Genomic DNA, 15,562 nt, shown 5'->3' with positions numbered 1-15,562 from the left:
GGACAAGGAAACAAAAGGTATAATGGTTTAGCGCCGTAGGGGGTTAAGTGGTGGACAGGGAACTTGGAAAACACTGCAAGCAGGGTGATTCTGAATACCCCGCTGCCGGCTGAGGAGCAGTGTGGTTATTTCCCCTTCACTAACCTCCATTCATTAGGCCAGAAAGAACATACTTGTTGCATCCAAAGCACTCAATGACTTCACTGAACTTACAAGGAAACCCTCTCACAGAGACCTACGGGGAGCTGGCAGCCAAGAGAGACTGTATTCTGCCACTCGCTTCGCCCTTAAGAAATTCACGGCAGCACAGGCACTCAATCGAACAATTCTTCTCAACGGCTAAAGCAGACTGGCTGGGCTACGTCGCCAGCCACCAGGGCAGTGGGACCAGGTCACACGCAAATGGTTTCCAACACAAACGCACAGCAAATGTGTCTTCTCCCACTGGTTCTACTTTTCCTTCTGAAAAAGGAGGGAAACCAAGTGTGACATAAACTCTGGGTTGCTTCAGATCACCAGGGAATTTTCAGAGGAGCTAAGAAAACAGCACCCACTAGGGCAACTTGGTTCTAGTCTGTATTGAAAGCTTTATGAGAGGGACACTGAATGTAGGTCAATGGAAGGAAAACACTCACCTGCAACCTCTTCACAATCTCCTTGATATCCTCGTTATTAATTAAACTCTCCACCGAAACACATTCTCCTCGCTCGTAGAAGATTTTGAGGCTGGTGTCAGTCGAGGTCCACCCTATCACATCTCTGCAGGAACAGTTGAAAACCACGCTCTTTGTTTCCTGCTCGATGAGGACGATGAATTCGTTGGAGACCCCCAACAGACAGTCTATTTCCATAGCTGTGTTGTAGTCTTTGGCCCGGACGACCCACACAATGGCCCCCATGCTACTGAGTTCAGCTCCCGGATATGGCTTAGACTTCTCCTTCTTCTTGGAGGCCAGAGAGATGAATGGGAACTTGCCAGATGGGTCAATTGGGGTGTTGGTGACATTCTTTTCTGCCAGATCTTTCAGGTATTCCTGGCGGGTCCGAGTTGCCATGGCCCGAAACTTCTCTGATTTATGAGCAGCGTTTTCTGCGTTAATCACTTTGGCCAAAAGGAAGTCCCTGAACACATTTGACTTAGGGAAAGTGACCCCTTTGGGGATGGGAGGTCCAAAGGAAGGCACGTCTCTGGACCTGGTGACAGCCACACTAAGAGACAAAGCAAAGGTGAGAGAGGAGCGTCAGTCTCCCGAGCCTCGCGGCACGAGAATAAAATACACTTTCTCAAAGACAAAGACATCCCTCAGGAGGAAACTGTCACTGTCCAACAAGAAACAGTACATACTTCTATTTAACAGGAACACACCTTTCCATTCAACCACATTTAGGATTTAGGATTTAGAGAACGTAAACTTTTCTGTTGGCCAAAAAACCCCAAAAGGCTTACAGTAAAAAAGTATTTCACTAACAGATAGTAAACCAAACATAACTCCATGAAGAAAAAGTTCATTGTAATATTCTACCTTTAAATACCTACTGATCATTTCCAAGCAGGGGTTATTATAATCAGCGTAACCTTTCACAACAGGCATAGATTTTGTAAGAACACAAATGTGGTCTCCATTTTAGACGTGATGCCTACATATGTGGACAGCTTATAATGAAAAATATCCAAAGATGCAGGACATTAAAAAAAAAATGGATTAAATTGAAAAATAATTGAAGTTGACCTATGCAACCAGACCAAAAAGCCTAATTTTAAAATGAAAATTGAAATTTCAGTAAGTATTAAAATGATTACGATTTTTACAGTAATAGCAACCATGTTTTAAAATTGTATTTTGGGGGCACCTGGGTGGCTCAGTCCATTATGTGTCCAACTTTGGCTCAGGTCAAGATCTTACGGCTCTCAGGTTCGAGCCCCGCATCGGACTCTGTGCTGACGGCTCAGAGCCTTGAGCCTGCTTCATATTCTGTGTCTCCCTCTCTGTCTGCCCCTCCCCCCTGCTTGCATTGTCTGTCTATGTCTGTCTCTGTCTCTCTCTCAAAAATAAACATTAAAGAACTTTTTTCTTAAAATTGTATTTTAAGCTGAGCTATTCTTTGGTCCACTTTCTCTACATTTGGTATTTGATTCTGATAATTTATTTGTGAGGAAAATATTTTGCTTTTCCTCTTCCTTTAGGCAAGACCAATTTGAGAAATCCTGCCCCAATCACTTCTTCTGCATAATACTGCTAAAATTGGGCCTAAGATAAGGACCATATGAGCATCTGTAATAACCTATTATTTTTAATTTCAAAAGAAAAAAAATCATGTTTTTCCTAAAACAGTAACAACAGAAGTTAAATGGAAACAGAAAGGTTTTGTGTTTTCTACTGTGTTCTCACGGATCTCATTCTAGGACCTTAGCAAAGTTTGAGAGGGCTGGAAATGATGATTCTAACAGAGCAAACATCTCTCTTTTCAAATTACCTAATTATTTAAAAGTGAGTCCATATGCAATTGTACCAACTATTAGGGCAGCAATACAAAATGCTTTTTCTGCATTTCCAAAATGGAAAAGTCATAATCAGAGAGTGTACATCTTTCAAAGTAAATTGAAGAACTCTGGTTCCATTACTATTTTTGTTTTGTTTTAAGAAGGGTTTACTTTAACATATTTAGCTTTGTGTTTCAAAAAATGATTATTTCTTGTGACAACAGGAGACATAAATAAAAATCAGGAACCTCAGGACAGAAGGTACCTATTTTGTCTGAAGATGCCATGGAATGCCCTATTTGTTGGTTTTCATAAATTTATTCATTTATTTATTTATTTATTTATTTATTTATTATTTTAAAGGACTATTTAGTTCACTTCATGACAAAGAAAGCTGGCAAGCAACACTCCCTTTTCTAACTGGAGAAGGGAATCCGCAGAACCTCCATATGCATTGTAGCCTAATTAGACCAGTCTTAGAAAGGCAATTTTTCTCATCTATTGTGAACTGTCTGGCTTCAATGCTGACAGCTGTATAATTTTAATTTGATCATTTTTTCAAAAGTCAAGCGAAAGATGCTAAAATCCAGATATGCTAGCTTTTCTAAGAGGAATCCTGTAAGGATCCAGAAATACTCATTTTTAAATCGGCAATTTCTTCTCTTGCTAATTTCACTTCAAATTGTCACTCTTTCTCAAGAAGCAGCTGTGGTTCTCTCTTAAATAAGGAGAGGAAAATGCTTATCAGGGGGCACCAATATGAGCACCATCTATCCATTTGCCCCTTAAACTTACTTAAGGTTTTTTACAGATCTACTTATTAACTGTTAGAACTTTAGACAAACATATACTGAAAACCCAGTGATAATTAGAAGCCTCTAGAATGAACTATGAGGGAAAGAACTGAATCTTGAACATATAATTATCGATGAATCATCATGGTAGGGAGGTAAATGATATAGGAGCTAAAATCAGCTTTGCATCATTAGAAACAGAACACTTACGGAAGATAAGGAAGATGACACCCTGGGATGCTTTTTTCAAACAAAGGGTTTCATTTTGGGTTCATCTAACTTCAAGGTTTTCTACAAGGTTAAAAGCTCATTAATTTAGATGCCACAGATTCTGAACTCCTGATAATAAGGCCTGCTTTAAGCTCAGCCGAAAGTATTTTTGCCTCTAAGAAGCCTTTCTAGAACTTCAGTTTGCTATATATAGATGCTTAAGATGTATTAATTATAAATGGTTCTTGCTATTTTTAAAAGCAGATTCCAAAGGGCTTCTGCTTGGACACTTGTTAGCTTCATAGGCAATACTCTGTCTCCTCAGAAATAATACATTCTTTACAATCACAACCATGCCTTATGTGATCAGCAGTATTGAGGACTAGGATGTTCTACTCAGGAGGGTTACCCAGCAGCCAGAAGTTCAGAGGCTGAAGCAATTAGGGAAAGGTAGCACTGGAAGAGAACACAGAGAATTCAGTGTTCCTTGAACTGTCAATAAAATCTTGAGTTTCCTCTTAAAATTCATCTGGAACCTGCATTCTGCTGAGGAGTATCTGCGTCCGTTTTAACACAGAAACATGCTCTGTCCCTCAAACCCTGGGAGTATGACCGAAGGACCAGGAAGGTGTCCTGAGTTTTACTGATGTTTGGCCTATCCTTGAACCTCTATTTGAGCTGCTGCTATGAATTCTTCACCTCTCCAGGAAACAGGCTGTGAGAAGTAAAGTGATGTGCCCAGAGCCTCTCACAGAGAGCCAGGACTGGAATTCGAACTTCTGGGTGGCCAGCAGCGTGCTCTATGACAAGACCATACTATTCCCCCTAAAGGAACATTTTTAACCCTTGCACTCTTGAGGCCCTTGCAAAAGGGACCATCCGTCCACAAGAGTCACACTGTGGAAGAGACCACCATTGGGCTGGGCTTCATAGCATTTGCTGGCATCAAAGACCCTGGATAAAGTAGCAGATCTGGACACCCAAAGCCAATTTCAAGATGATACACAGGAATGTTCCAGAGAAGTCTGAACAGAAGTCTCAATGGAAAAAAGTGAGAAGACAACAACGCCTGAATTTCTGAAGCACCGTGGAAATTCCAATAAACAATTCCAACCCCAAATTTAGAAGCAAGAGGACTCAATGTCAAAACGGTAGAGGGAGGTTTCCCCTTCTTGGAGCCTGGATCAGACTGCCAGTTTGGGGAGCATTCTGAGAAAGCAGGCCCAGGCAAAGGACAGGAATGACCAGCGGCAGAACAAATGTGTGCCTGTCATTCACTCCCTGGGGGGCTCTCGACTTCTAATAGGATCCATTCCCCCGCACTCATGGGGCACCTACTATGTGTCAGGTACTATGCGCACGTTGAGGATCAAGGATGAGAGGTCACACAGGCTCAGCCTTCCAGCAGTTCAAAGTCTAGTGCGGCTACATCCAGTGGTTTGAGAGCTCTCGTGGGAGGTGTGGGGTGCTACTGAAACCACTTAAGAAAGGCATTTACCTAATAATCCTGGGAGGGCAGGGGAGCCCTGCCACGAAAAGAAAAGCAAGAATTCGTCAGGTGAAGGAGGGGCAGGGGTGTGTAGGAAGAGGCATTCTGCACTTCTCCCCAAATGGTTTTAAACACCAAGAGTGACATATTCAGGTTTTTGTCTCAAAAAGGTCAGCTACACTGGACAATAGGGATGCTGACTGTGGCTTGAGACGGACCTTCTGAAAAAATTTCCACCACTTGACCCACTTTGATTTTTTTTCCTCCTAGCTGAAGCTTGCATATTTACTTATTTTTTTTCAAGAAAAGAAGGGCGTGCACATTTAATATGCACACACCACACTCCCTGCCTACACTAGATACTTTACTTATGGGATTTCAAGTAGATGTCAAGCAACCTTCCGCTGCACAGAAAGGGAAATTTAAGATCTGAGAGGTTTGACAATCTGATCTGATTCCAAGTGCTTTTTGCACTATATCATACTGCTGCCTTTCAGCATTTATTATATTTTAACCTCTGAATATGGAAATCTTTGAGAGGAGAAACCTACATTTCTACCTTTCTAAACGTACTGACCACAATTTAACACTTGTTTTCAAGGCTCAGGTCATTAAAACCACTTACTACTACACTGGTTTTAAAACTAATAATTCTTTACCGTCATCAAATAGTGAGTCAATGTTCCAATGTTCAGTTGCTTAAGATGTCCTAAAACTTTAAAAATCTTTTTATCTAACATGGGTCCGAATAAGGCCCACACAACACTGCAATTTGTCTTCTTTTTTATTCTGTTAATTCCTCTCCACTTCTCTCATTCTCTCTTTTATTTCTTGGATTTACATGTTGAGGAAACAGGGCTGTTTGTCACACAGCGTTGCCTGGAGTCTGAGTTTTGCTGAATACAGGCATGTTTACATGAAGAACATGTAAACTGGCTCCTCCAGAGGTTTGATCAGATTTAGTTTCAATGGTGGGGGAGGGAACAAGACTAATTCATAGGTGCGGTTGTATCCTTCCATTATGAGGCACACATTTGTCTCTTTTCGTGACATCTGCAACCTCTGAAGATCAGTGCCTGGGTCTCTTAATTCATGAGTTACTAAAAAATGCTGGGAAAAATTTTTACACTGTGTTTTAACAAAGTGAGGCCCTCAGGGGTGAGCTAAGTATATTCAGTCCTTTGTTTCCAAACCAAATGACTCCAGACTGCTGTGCTTACTCTTCACTTTGAGGTGAAGAGTTTTTCTACATCTCAGGAATCACTTAGTGATGTCTCAGCACATCCTTGCCACTGAACAGTTCTTCATCTTTTTGATTTGTTGCTTCTAATCTGCTCTATCAACCAGGACCAGATAATTAAGCTCAGTGTAATGATACAAATAAAACAAGAGACCGGGGGCTCTCTTATCAGGTATGAGCATAAGCTTTAGTACAGACTTAGTGATTAATTTCTGAGTTCTTGGCTATGTCTACCGTTCAAGGTTAACTGGTCTCTGGAATTAGTTAGAAATAGTCAGTTTTTCCTATTATAAATAAATTATAAATTATAAACTTTCCAATCCCTAAAGAGATAGAACATCCATTATTTCAGGACCTCATTTCCACATCCACCATAGGATTTTTCTCTCGTTGTTTCCCTATTATATCCCAGGGCCTAGAAGAGTGCCTAGCATACACATGATAAGAGCTGCAAAGAGCTGGTGAAAATAAATGAACAACAAGTTCCAAAGTTGTCTTTTTGTATACAAACTAATTTGCATGGTGACATCGGGTGAATTCTCCTAAAGCTCTCTTTACACCGTGCTACCGGATGGCCTCGCATTCCAAAGGGCTCCACTGCCTCGTAACCCCATCTATGGTAGCACCTTCTTCCGGCACCTGCCACCCCCCACCCTTTCCTCTGTCTACACTTCTGTCTACACCATTGGCCACTCCTAGAATTATTTCTTTTTCTCCCCCACTGAATTTCCTCCATCTATGCTCTAAAACATATGCCAAACCCCATTTTGTCAGTTCAACGTTCCTTATAACTTCAGCCTGTACGGGCCCCGCACTTCTCCACCTGATCACAGCAAGAAGCTCCTTTGAGAAAACCCCTTTTGTGCTTTCCTCAGCACACGTACCAAGGAGATGTCAATAAGTAAATGTGAGTGTTCCCTGGGGAAAAAGCTCAGAACAAGAGATTTTCAATGATAAAAAGTATTTGAATCCCTCTAACTGAATCACTGTAGAGTTAAATTAGATTTAAATCTAATTTAGTAGAAATCAATGCAGCTCTATAAACTTTTCAACCAAAGTACAGTAAATAAATGAAAGAGGCCCATAACTTCATATCCTTAGTATTCTGGGGAGTGGCTGGGGTATGAGAAAAACTCACAGGTACAGAAATTCTTTGGAAGACCTATTCTGCTTCATGATACATTTATTTTCAGAGAACATAAACCCTTCACACTCTTTCCCCCAAGCATTAACTACAAGAGAGTTGCCCTATCTGCTCTGGGACCTGAAGCATCTCCTGACATCCCCACACACTTCGGGAAACATGCCTACCTCACTTTGAGATGGACTGAGAACAATCAGTATACCTCAAATTAATAACAGGAAAAGATCTCTACTTTCGTTTCTTGTGATTCCTTTTAGTGATACTGCAAGTTGGTACGTGCTCTTGGATTTGCAAAAGGCCCAAGTTCACAGTTTCTAAGCAGGGCACTGGGTCTTCAAACATGCTTGGCAACTAGGAAATCCCAGGCCAGCTCATGTGCCATGAGCTGGGGTGTCCACTGTCTTCCCACAAAGGGTCCAGCATCACATTGCATGGTAGGGCTAAGAAGATGGGCTCGCCAGGCAGCAGATTAAAAATAAGAGAGATAGCAAAAAGCATGGTTTTCAAGGCTGGGGTGGGGAGTTTTAAAAGAACAAGACAGGGGTGCCTGGGTGGCTCAGTTGGTTGAGTACCCGACTTTGGCTCAGGTAATGATCTCATGGTTTGTGGGTTCAAGCCTCTGTGTGGACAGCTCAGAGCCTGGAGTCTGCTTTGGATTCTGTGTCTCTCCCTCTCTCTGCCCCTGCACCCCCCCAAAATAAATAAACATTACAAATTTTTTAATAAAAAAGAATCAGACAGACATCACTTCCTTCCCTAGCAAAGTGTTGAAGAAGCTTGAGAGACCTTTCCTCATTATCAGTCTATTTAGACTTACCCTGGCCATATTTTACATACTTTAAAAAGTGACACTCAATTCAGTCATTCAAAAGCTTTTAAAAAGCATGTCTGGAACAATCTGAGTATATGAGTCAACTTTTCCAGTTGCAACTTTTATGAAATCTAAACATTATTTCCAATGAAAATCAAACATCCTAATTGAGATGAGCTGTAACTCTAAAATGCACTCCAGATTCCAAAGTCTTACTCCAAAAATATGTAAAATAGGTCCGTAATTTTTAAAACTTAAAAATCGCCTATTGAAATAATAATTATTTGGACATACCAGGTAAATAAAATGTATTATTGGGTCAAAAACTATACTGCTAAAATTAATTTTACCCATTTCTTGTTACTTTAAAAAGTATGGCTATTAAAAAATACAAAATTAATACATGGCTTGCATTACAGTTCTACTAGACGGCACTTTATGTAGACAATGGCTTTTAAAGAAGAAATCTCTAAAACAAACCGCGAAGCTTTTCACTCCCAAACGTCATAGTGACCATTCCAAAAGGGGTTAGCTTTCTATCAGAGTTCCATGAAATCCTTGCATAAATCCAGTACAGAATGTGTTTCAATTGCTTGGGGATATTTTCTAAGTGCAAATAGCCATCCCTCCCAGGTATAGTCAAATGTTCTGCACTTAAGTCTGTCATTCTATTCTAAATAATAGCCATGTTATTCTAAATAAAGCAGCTTCCAGGGACCAGATTCTTGGTAAGAGGCTGCAGATCTAGGTCTCTTCTGTTGGAGTTCCCACCCCCTTAGCCCCAGAGTTCTGGAGCAGCTTGTAGGTCAGCAGCAAGGGCAGCAAAGACCCGTGCTTCACAGGGCATGTGAGCGAGGCAACATGGCTGAGCAGTGAAGGGGCTGGGCTCTAGAATCAGACTTAGTGCATTACAATCTAAACTGCCTGGTACCAGCTGACCTCGGGCCAGGGACCTAGCCCCACTGCTTAAGCTTCCTCACCTGAAAACGGGGGACAAAAACAGTACCTAATGCATGGGTTTTACAAATTAAATGAGGCAACCCATGTAAAGTGCCTAGAAATAGTGCTGGGCTTATCACCAGAGCCCAACATATACAGTTATTACGGGCTGTGCAAGGAAGGTAGTGGTTTACAGCAGTCCGGAGTAACCTTTCCTTGTTTTGTTCCCTGAGCTTGCTTGCTCCCCTCCCGTAATTAACCTGTACTGACTCCCAAAAGTAGACAGCTGTGGCTCTCACAACAAACCAACTGTCAGTCTGTATTGGCCACTTTCTGGGTAGGTGGCTTTATTAATTTAAAAACAAATATCCAGCATTAGCAAAGCCTAATCTTCCAAATTAAGGATGGAAAGACAGGATAAAATTCCATTACTTTAAACGGACAGATTCCTATTAGAAATATCTTGTTAATGCTAGAATAGCCTGACACATCTTCTTGGTACTATGACCATGTTGACCCAGCAATTCAGGTTCTTATCTTTGTCAACGCCCAAAGGCCTCTTGCAGATAGATGCCTGAAGTCGGACACTCCCGAGACTGGGTCGACACGGGACACTGAAACAATTCCACCAAGTGCTTACTAGTGCATACAAATACTTTGAAGACTGTAGTCAGAAACGTTAGAGTGAATCAAACCAGTCTTAAAGCAAGGGTCTGGGCTTTTTAGACAATAGTAATTAAAACAAAACTTCTCTACTTATTACATCATTCTTCTCTGCTCTTGCCACACCAAATGCAAAGTATAATTAGCAAGATGAGTAATTAGCTGGTGACCAGATGGTATGGACCAAGGACACCACCTAAGGAGGAGGTGCAAATGGAAACAGCAGGTGTCTAACCAGCGTGTCTGGGCAATGTCAACGCCATCGGGTGACATCATCGCGTGAATCGGCCATCCGCACACATAGTTTAAAGACAGAAGTAAATGGCAATAGACTTCCCACTGCTGCTTGAGCAAGCGGAGCAGGATGCCCCCCCCCCCCGCACGTGACCCCTGGCCCCGCCCACAAGGCTGCTACCAGGGTGCAGGTAGGTACCTGTAACAAACACTGTCGGTGCAGGGGTTGTGAACCCTGACGATGACAAAAACGTGCTGGAAGTGGGATCGGATGTTTTTTGGGCTGAATGGCTGTGCTCCGGGCTCTTGGAAAACAATTGTGACAATATCATTTCCAATGTGCCGCTTCCGTAGGAGCTGAAAGAAAAAATAAGCAAACGACATAAATGACAACACTCTGCTTTTTTCCTCCCCAATTCCCTTACATAACTGTATTTAAAACATTCACCATTCATCAGGGCATGTTAAGGTAGGTAATCTACAGTTACTGTCAATAATTTAGCCCATCTTACTCCCTCCGAGGAAGGTTACAGAAATGAATATTCTGAAATTTGCATAAAACGTAGAGCCCATTCAGGAGCTAACCAATATCTGGCATCTTATGCCAAGTTCCAGCATCTCCAAATTCTCAGTTTCCATAACAACAGTTTTGTTCCATTTTCACAGAAGAAAGAAACTTGCCACAGGGAAGATTTTTTTAGAGATGAGAATGGCTGAAGTAATTACACTGCAATTTATGTTCTGGTTTAATTCACTTCATTTAAAGAAATGTGGCTAAGGTGTTTTCCAGTATGTTTTTTGTGCCACGAGCTGGGAGTGCAGAAATTACTAATGTTCCAGAATATAAATGTAACAATTTCAAAGCAGGTCAAATTTCAAGTCTAAATAGTTTTTTAAATTGCTTAAGACCACCTTCTGTTTCACATTAAAAAGTGTTTTGGAAGGTGGCTTTCAAATTTAGGCACCCCAACTCATGCTAGGCCAGTGACTTTCCAAGTGGGGTTTATTACATATTTAAGTCAACAGTGTGAAAAAAAAGTTGAACAAAACTTGCATTTCTCGTATTTATTATATAGAGGCTCTTACAAGGAGGAAAATAATGAGATATAACACTATATCAACTATCTGTTAGGCATAAGCTTACATTCATAAACTTTTTTTTTTTAATTCGCCAGTGACTTTAACTTACACAAATTACATACAAGTAAAATCAATGATCTAGTATTAGCTGTTAGCTGGGAGAAACAATAGCCTTTTAGATTACGGTTGAGAATTGGGAGTTAGAATGTTCCAGAAATGTACTTTCAACCTTAGGAATTTCAAAGCATCCCAAATTATCCTCTAATGAGGCCATTTACTTTCATTTCTAAACATGATATATTATTGGAAGTTACAGAAATAAAGATGGTCTGTGCTGATGGTTACACAGAATGTACCCATTATTAAACATTATTAATCTACTCAGAATCTCGGGCATACAATTTGTCTATGTATTATGTCATTGCTGCATACATGATGTCATTGCTTTTGGATGCAATGTCATTCTTTACTCCAAATATTGCTTGATATGTAACACTAATATCTTAATAAAGGACCCAAATAGAAATAAATCCATCTATCCATCTCACATTCTATATAATGAAAGACAGTATTTATAAACAAATTCCTGCCACAAGATTTTAAAAGATATTTTGTTTTTGTTTTTTTCCCCAAGCATAAAGTGACCTACAAAGAAGAAATAAATTCTCTAGCTAGCGAATTAAAATTTCTTAAAATGCAGCAGTACCAATCACGCTTTTATCCTGAAATAGGACCTAATAACACTTTCACCTTGACTGGACCCCCAAATTAAATAATTTAGACAGCTGTCCATTTTAATGCCAACTCATGCTGCTCAACACACTTCAACTCATTTAATTGAATCTTAACTAAAATTTTCACCCTTCCCTACATCTTCCCTTTCTCTGCTGTGTACTCAGCCTTTAAATACTACTTGTGAATGTCCTGAAGTTTTTTGACCACTTACTGGTTAAAGTAAGAAACACGTTATTTTTCTTAGCATGATGCTTTCCTATCAGAGTAATGTAGAACTTGGAATTTGCATAAAACGAACTGTCAACAAGTTCTAGATCATGGAATTTATCTTCAATAGGTTTATTTTAAGATTTGTAGCTGATTCATTGCTTTGCTGCCTGTTTTTGATTACTTTCGTAATCATAGCAAAGCAAAATCTCATTACCTGGATTTGCGATTTAATCACACCTGCAGTGACAAAGTGTTAGATCAGATCAGTGTTTGGTTAAATTTTGTGAAAGACAGTGTGATTCATTCTGCAGCTGGCCTATGTTCTGTTAGCACAAAAGCTGACAATAACAAAATCTATATCCATTTTAAGGTCAGAGGGAATACTGGACCGCTTGTGTTTATAACAGCTTTTGAAAGGAGACGCTGTTAGCTCTCTGACTCTTTTAAATGTCAGTTTGGCATCATTTATTTTGCAATATTTTTAAAAAACAACTACCAGATACCTTCCAAAACAATACTGCCAGTTTCCATGTTGCTCTGTAACAATGCGTCACTTCTTAGTGTCTTCATTTACTACCTCATCGACCACATTTTAGTAATAGGCGTTGTGCTTTTAGACTTTTTTAAAAGACACGTGTATGATGTATGCAAATGCAAGGGTTTTTTTTTTTTATGTTCTTTGCTGTCCTCCTGACAAACATTAAGAAAAAAACCTTTTTCTGAGATCCCACGGACATTTATTCTGATTTTTCTCCAAGTCAGTGTACCAAACCTCCTTTGAAATCTGAAATGACACATCAGTACTTTCCTGCTTTGTCCCCTGGCCTCTTGAGATGAAACTTCACCCACTCATACATGTTCTCTGCAACACTGCAGGGTCACCTAATCACCATGATTTTAACTTGTTCTCTTCGGATTCCATGAAAACCTCAATCCCCGTGGGTGAAAAGCAAATGATTAATTCACAAAGCCATCCAGCTGGCTGTTAACCTAGAATCTGGGTCTCTTCATTTGTTTTCAGCTCATTTGCTATTCGTTATTTCCGCAAAGTACAAAAGCTTCCTGCTGTGGTGACAGGTGCAACATTCAATTCTGGTTTCAGATTTTACAAACTTGCCACTTAGGCTTCTGGGGGAAACGAAAAAGGGTAGGAAACACAGACAACACCGGGATCTCTTACCTGTTGCTTGTTATTAGGTGTGTATGGCAGCATGGTGGAAACATGGAACATAATTTCATAGTCTTTGTATGTTGTATACAGAGAATGGGTTCCAGTGGAGTCAGCTACAGTAAAAAAAAAAAAAAAATAGATATAATGATGAGATGACTGTAAGAATGGGAAAAATAGTTCATTTAAGAAAAATATCTCCAAAAAAAGAAAACAAAGGAAATCGTTTAGGATGAAAAGATGCTAGGTAAGAACTAGCATCAGTGTTCTTACCCATTTTTTGTATCTGATTCTCTTTGGCGGTCCAGGGAAGCCTGGGTCCCTCCTCAGAACAGTATTTGTAAATGCATGAAACAAACTACATCTGATTTCAATAGAAATCAATTATACTGAGAAATAGTTATCAAAAATAATTTTAAACTATAATAGCATTAGATTTCTGTAACAAGTTTTAGCAATTGATCGAATAGAACTACTATAATTCTGAAGTAGTGATGTGCATAAGCAGTAGTTTGAGGGATCTCCAAAAAAAAATACAATATGGAAATATCTATGCTTTCAATTTGCAATACAATCATAGGTAGAACTTACGCAACTGTGGTTTGTTGCCCACATTCATAATTGAAGGAAGTCCTAAATTTTAATTAGGGGTCAGTGAAAACAAATGTAAAATGATTTCCCATCCAAGTTCACACACCCCTGAACTCTCCACAGATGTCAGGTTAAGAACGCCTTTTCCAATATTTCTGATTCAAGCAAGAGAGTTGTTTTATTCTTAACAAACAGATGAAAACTTAAAAGGTCTGTAACCTGAATAACAAAGGTATTATAAGCAATGTCCAACAAGTTTTTATAGACTGTGTTCTGCTTTCATCTTCCTTAAGTAAGAGCAACCTCTACTCCCTTAATCATCAACAAATCAATTGCCCAGAAATAACCAGAAACCAGAGAAGAGAATTATTAGCTGTCCAACCGAAAGGGAGCGTCTCTGATCTTAAAGGACCTGGACTTGCAGGCTGCTAAATGACATTAGTGCGTTTGTTTGTTCATTCTGGGTAAATTCGAGCCTCATCAACCATACCGTTGAAGACCAGAACATTTTACTGCACTTCGGGGAAGCCGCAAGACAAAGCCTCTGGTATACACCAAGAGGCAGTAGTTCTCAAAATTTAGCATGCACACTGGCATCTGGGGAGCTGGTTTAAAAGGCAGATTTGCATGCACCACCCCCAGAAATACTGCACAGTCGGTACAGGGCTGGGCAAAGGAATCTATTTTAATAAACACCCCCAGGGTGACTGTGATGCAGGAGCTCTGCTGCCCTTAGGCACTGCTCCACAAACAGACCACAATGGTGGCTTGCAGACAGGCTTGTAAACATGTTCTAGAGCCTGGAGCTTCAGCCTCAAGCTTCTTGAAGGAACTTAATCTTTGAAGCTGACATAAAATGCAAAGGGTTAAAAAAACAAGCTAAAACTGAAATAAAGCACAGACTATTTTTCAAAAAATTGCTAAAATATCTACCAACAGATAGCTTCCCAAGAAAAAAGTATCTTCTAAATGCTAATGGCCACCAACACAAAAAACTATAAATTACTGCTATAAATAATTGGACTAAGACACGCCTCAAGTACGAAGAACACATCTACTTTTAAGGGCTCTACTTATAAATAACTTCTGAACCGATTAGTACATTTTAAACCTTAAAGCGAATGTGTCAGCTTTGACGTGTACTTACATGTGTTTCAAGTCAATTTTGGGCAAAATTAATGAACTAGAAAAGAGACTGTCATCCAGAACTCATGTGTTACATTTTGCTTTGTATGTCTGTCTAATTCTAAAAGAATTACTGCCAGAGAGGAAAGCTGATGTGGAAGACAACACTGAAGGTAACCTTGCTTTTCTACTTCTGGCCCACTCTCGCCGTCCTTTCTGCGTGCCTCATTTATGTAATAGACGCTGCTTGACCAGCCTTTTTCTGGGGACCTTTGGAAACCCTCAAGTTTTGCTGATAATTTTAAACAGTTTGAACAGTTCCAAAAGCTTCAGAGATGAAACAAGAGGCAAAACAATGCAATTTTCCTTTCCAAGCCATAAGGAATTTCAAAATCCTGAAAATACTATATAAGTAACAGAACTGTTAAATGTTACCAGAAAGAATGGAAAACGAATGTTTGCTATATTTCCCAAAGAATAAAGCATCCAATGTTTCTATTATTATATTTTTAGGGACCCGGAAACCCTGAAACCATGAAAAACTTAATCGGCATGGCAATCAGGAAAAAATGAAAATGACAAAATTCCATTTTGCTCTGGGTAAAGAATATGTATATTGAAAAATTTATAATGGGAAATATGCTTGA

General features: G+C 39.8%; 1 protein-coding gene across 16 annotated transcripts in view; it reads right to left on the bottom strand.

Annotated features, from left to right (window-relative positions):
- The window catches only part of SIPA1L1 (signal induced proliferation associated 1 like 1), a 368,796-nt gene that overhangs the window by 66,144 nt on the left and 287,090 nt on the right, over positions 1-15,562 (bottom strand). For all 16 annotated transcript variants that reach the window (XM_043556489.1, XM_043556499.1, XM_043556493.1 and 13 more), the window contains 3 exons: positions 13,212-13,315; positions 10,206-10,363; positions 636-1,209 (listed from right to left, as the gene is read on the bottom strand). In XM_043556489.1, coding sequence (XP_043412424.1) covers positions 636-1,209; positions 10,206-10,363; positions 13,212-13,315 — 836 coding nt within the window. The remainder of the gene's footprint in view (positions 1-635; positions 1,210-10,205; positions 10,364-13,211; positions 13,316-15,562) is intronic.

This window comes from Prionailurus bengalensis, chromosome B3 (assembly GCF_016509475.1).
Source record: "Prionailurus bengalensis isolate Pbe53 chromosome B3, Fcat_Pben_1.1_paternal_pri, whole genome shotgun sequence".
Classification (NCBI taxonomy): domain Eukaryota; kingdom Metazoa; phylum Chordata; class Mammalia; order Carnivora; family Felidae; genus Prionailurus; species Prionailurus bengalensis.
The sequence above is the reverse complement of the archived record's forward strand: the minus strand, read 5'-3'. Positions and strand labels throughout refer to the sequence as shown.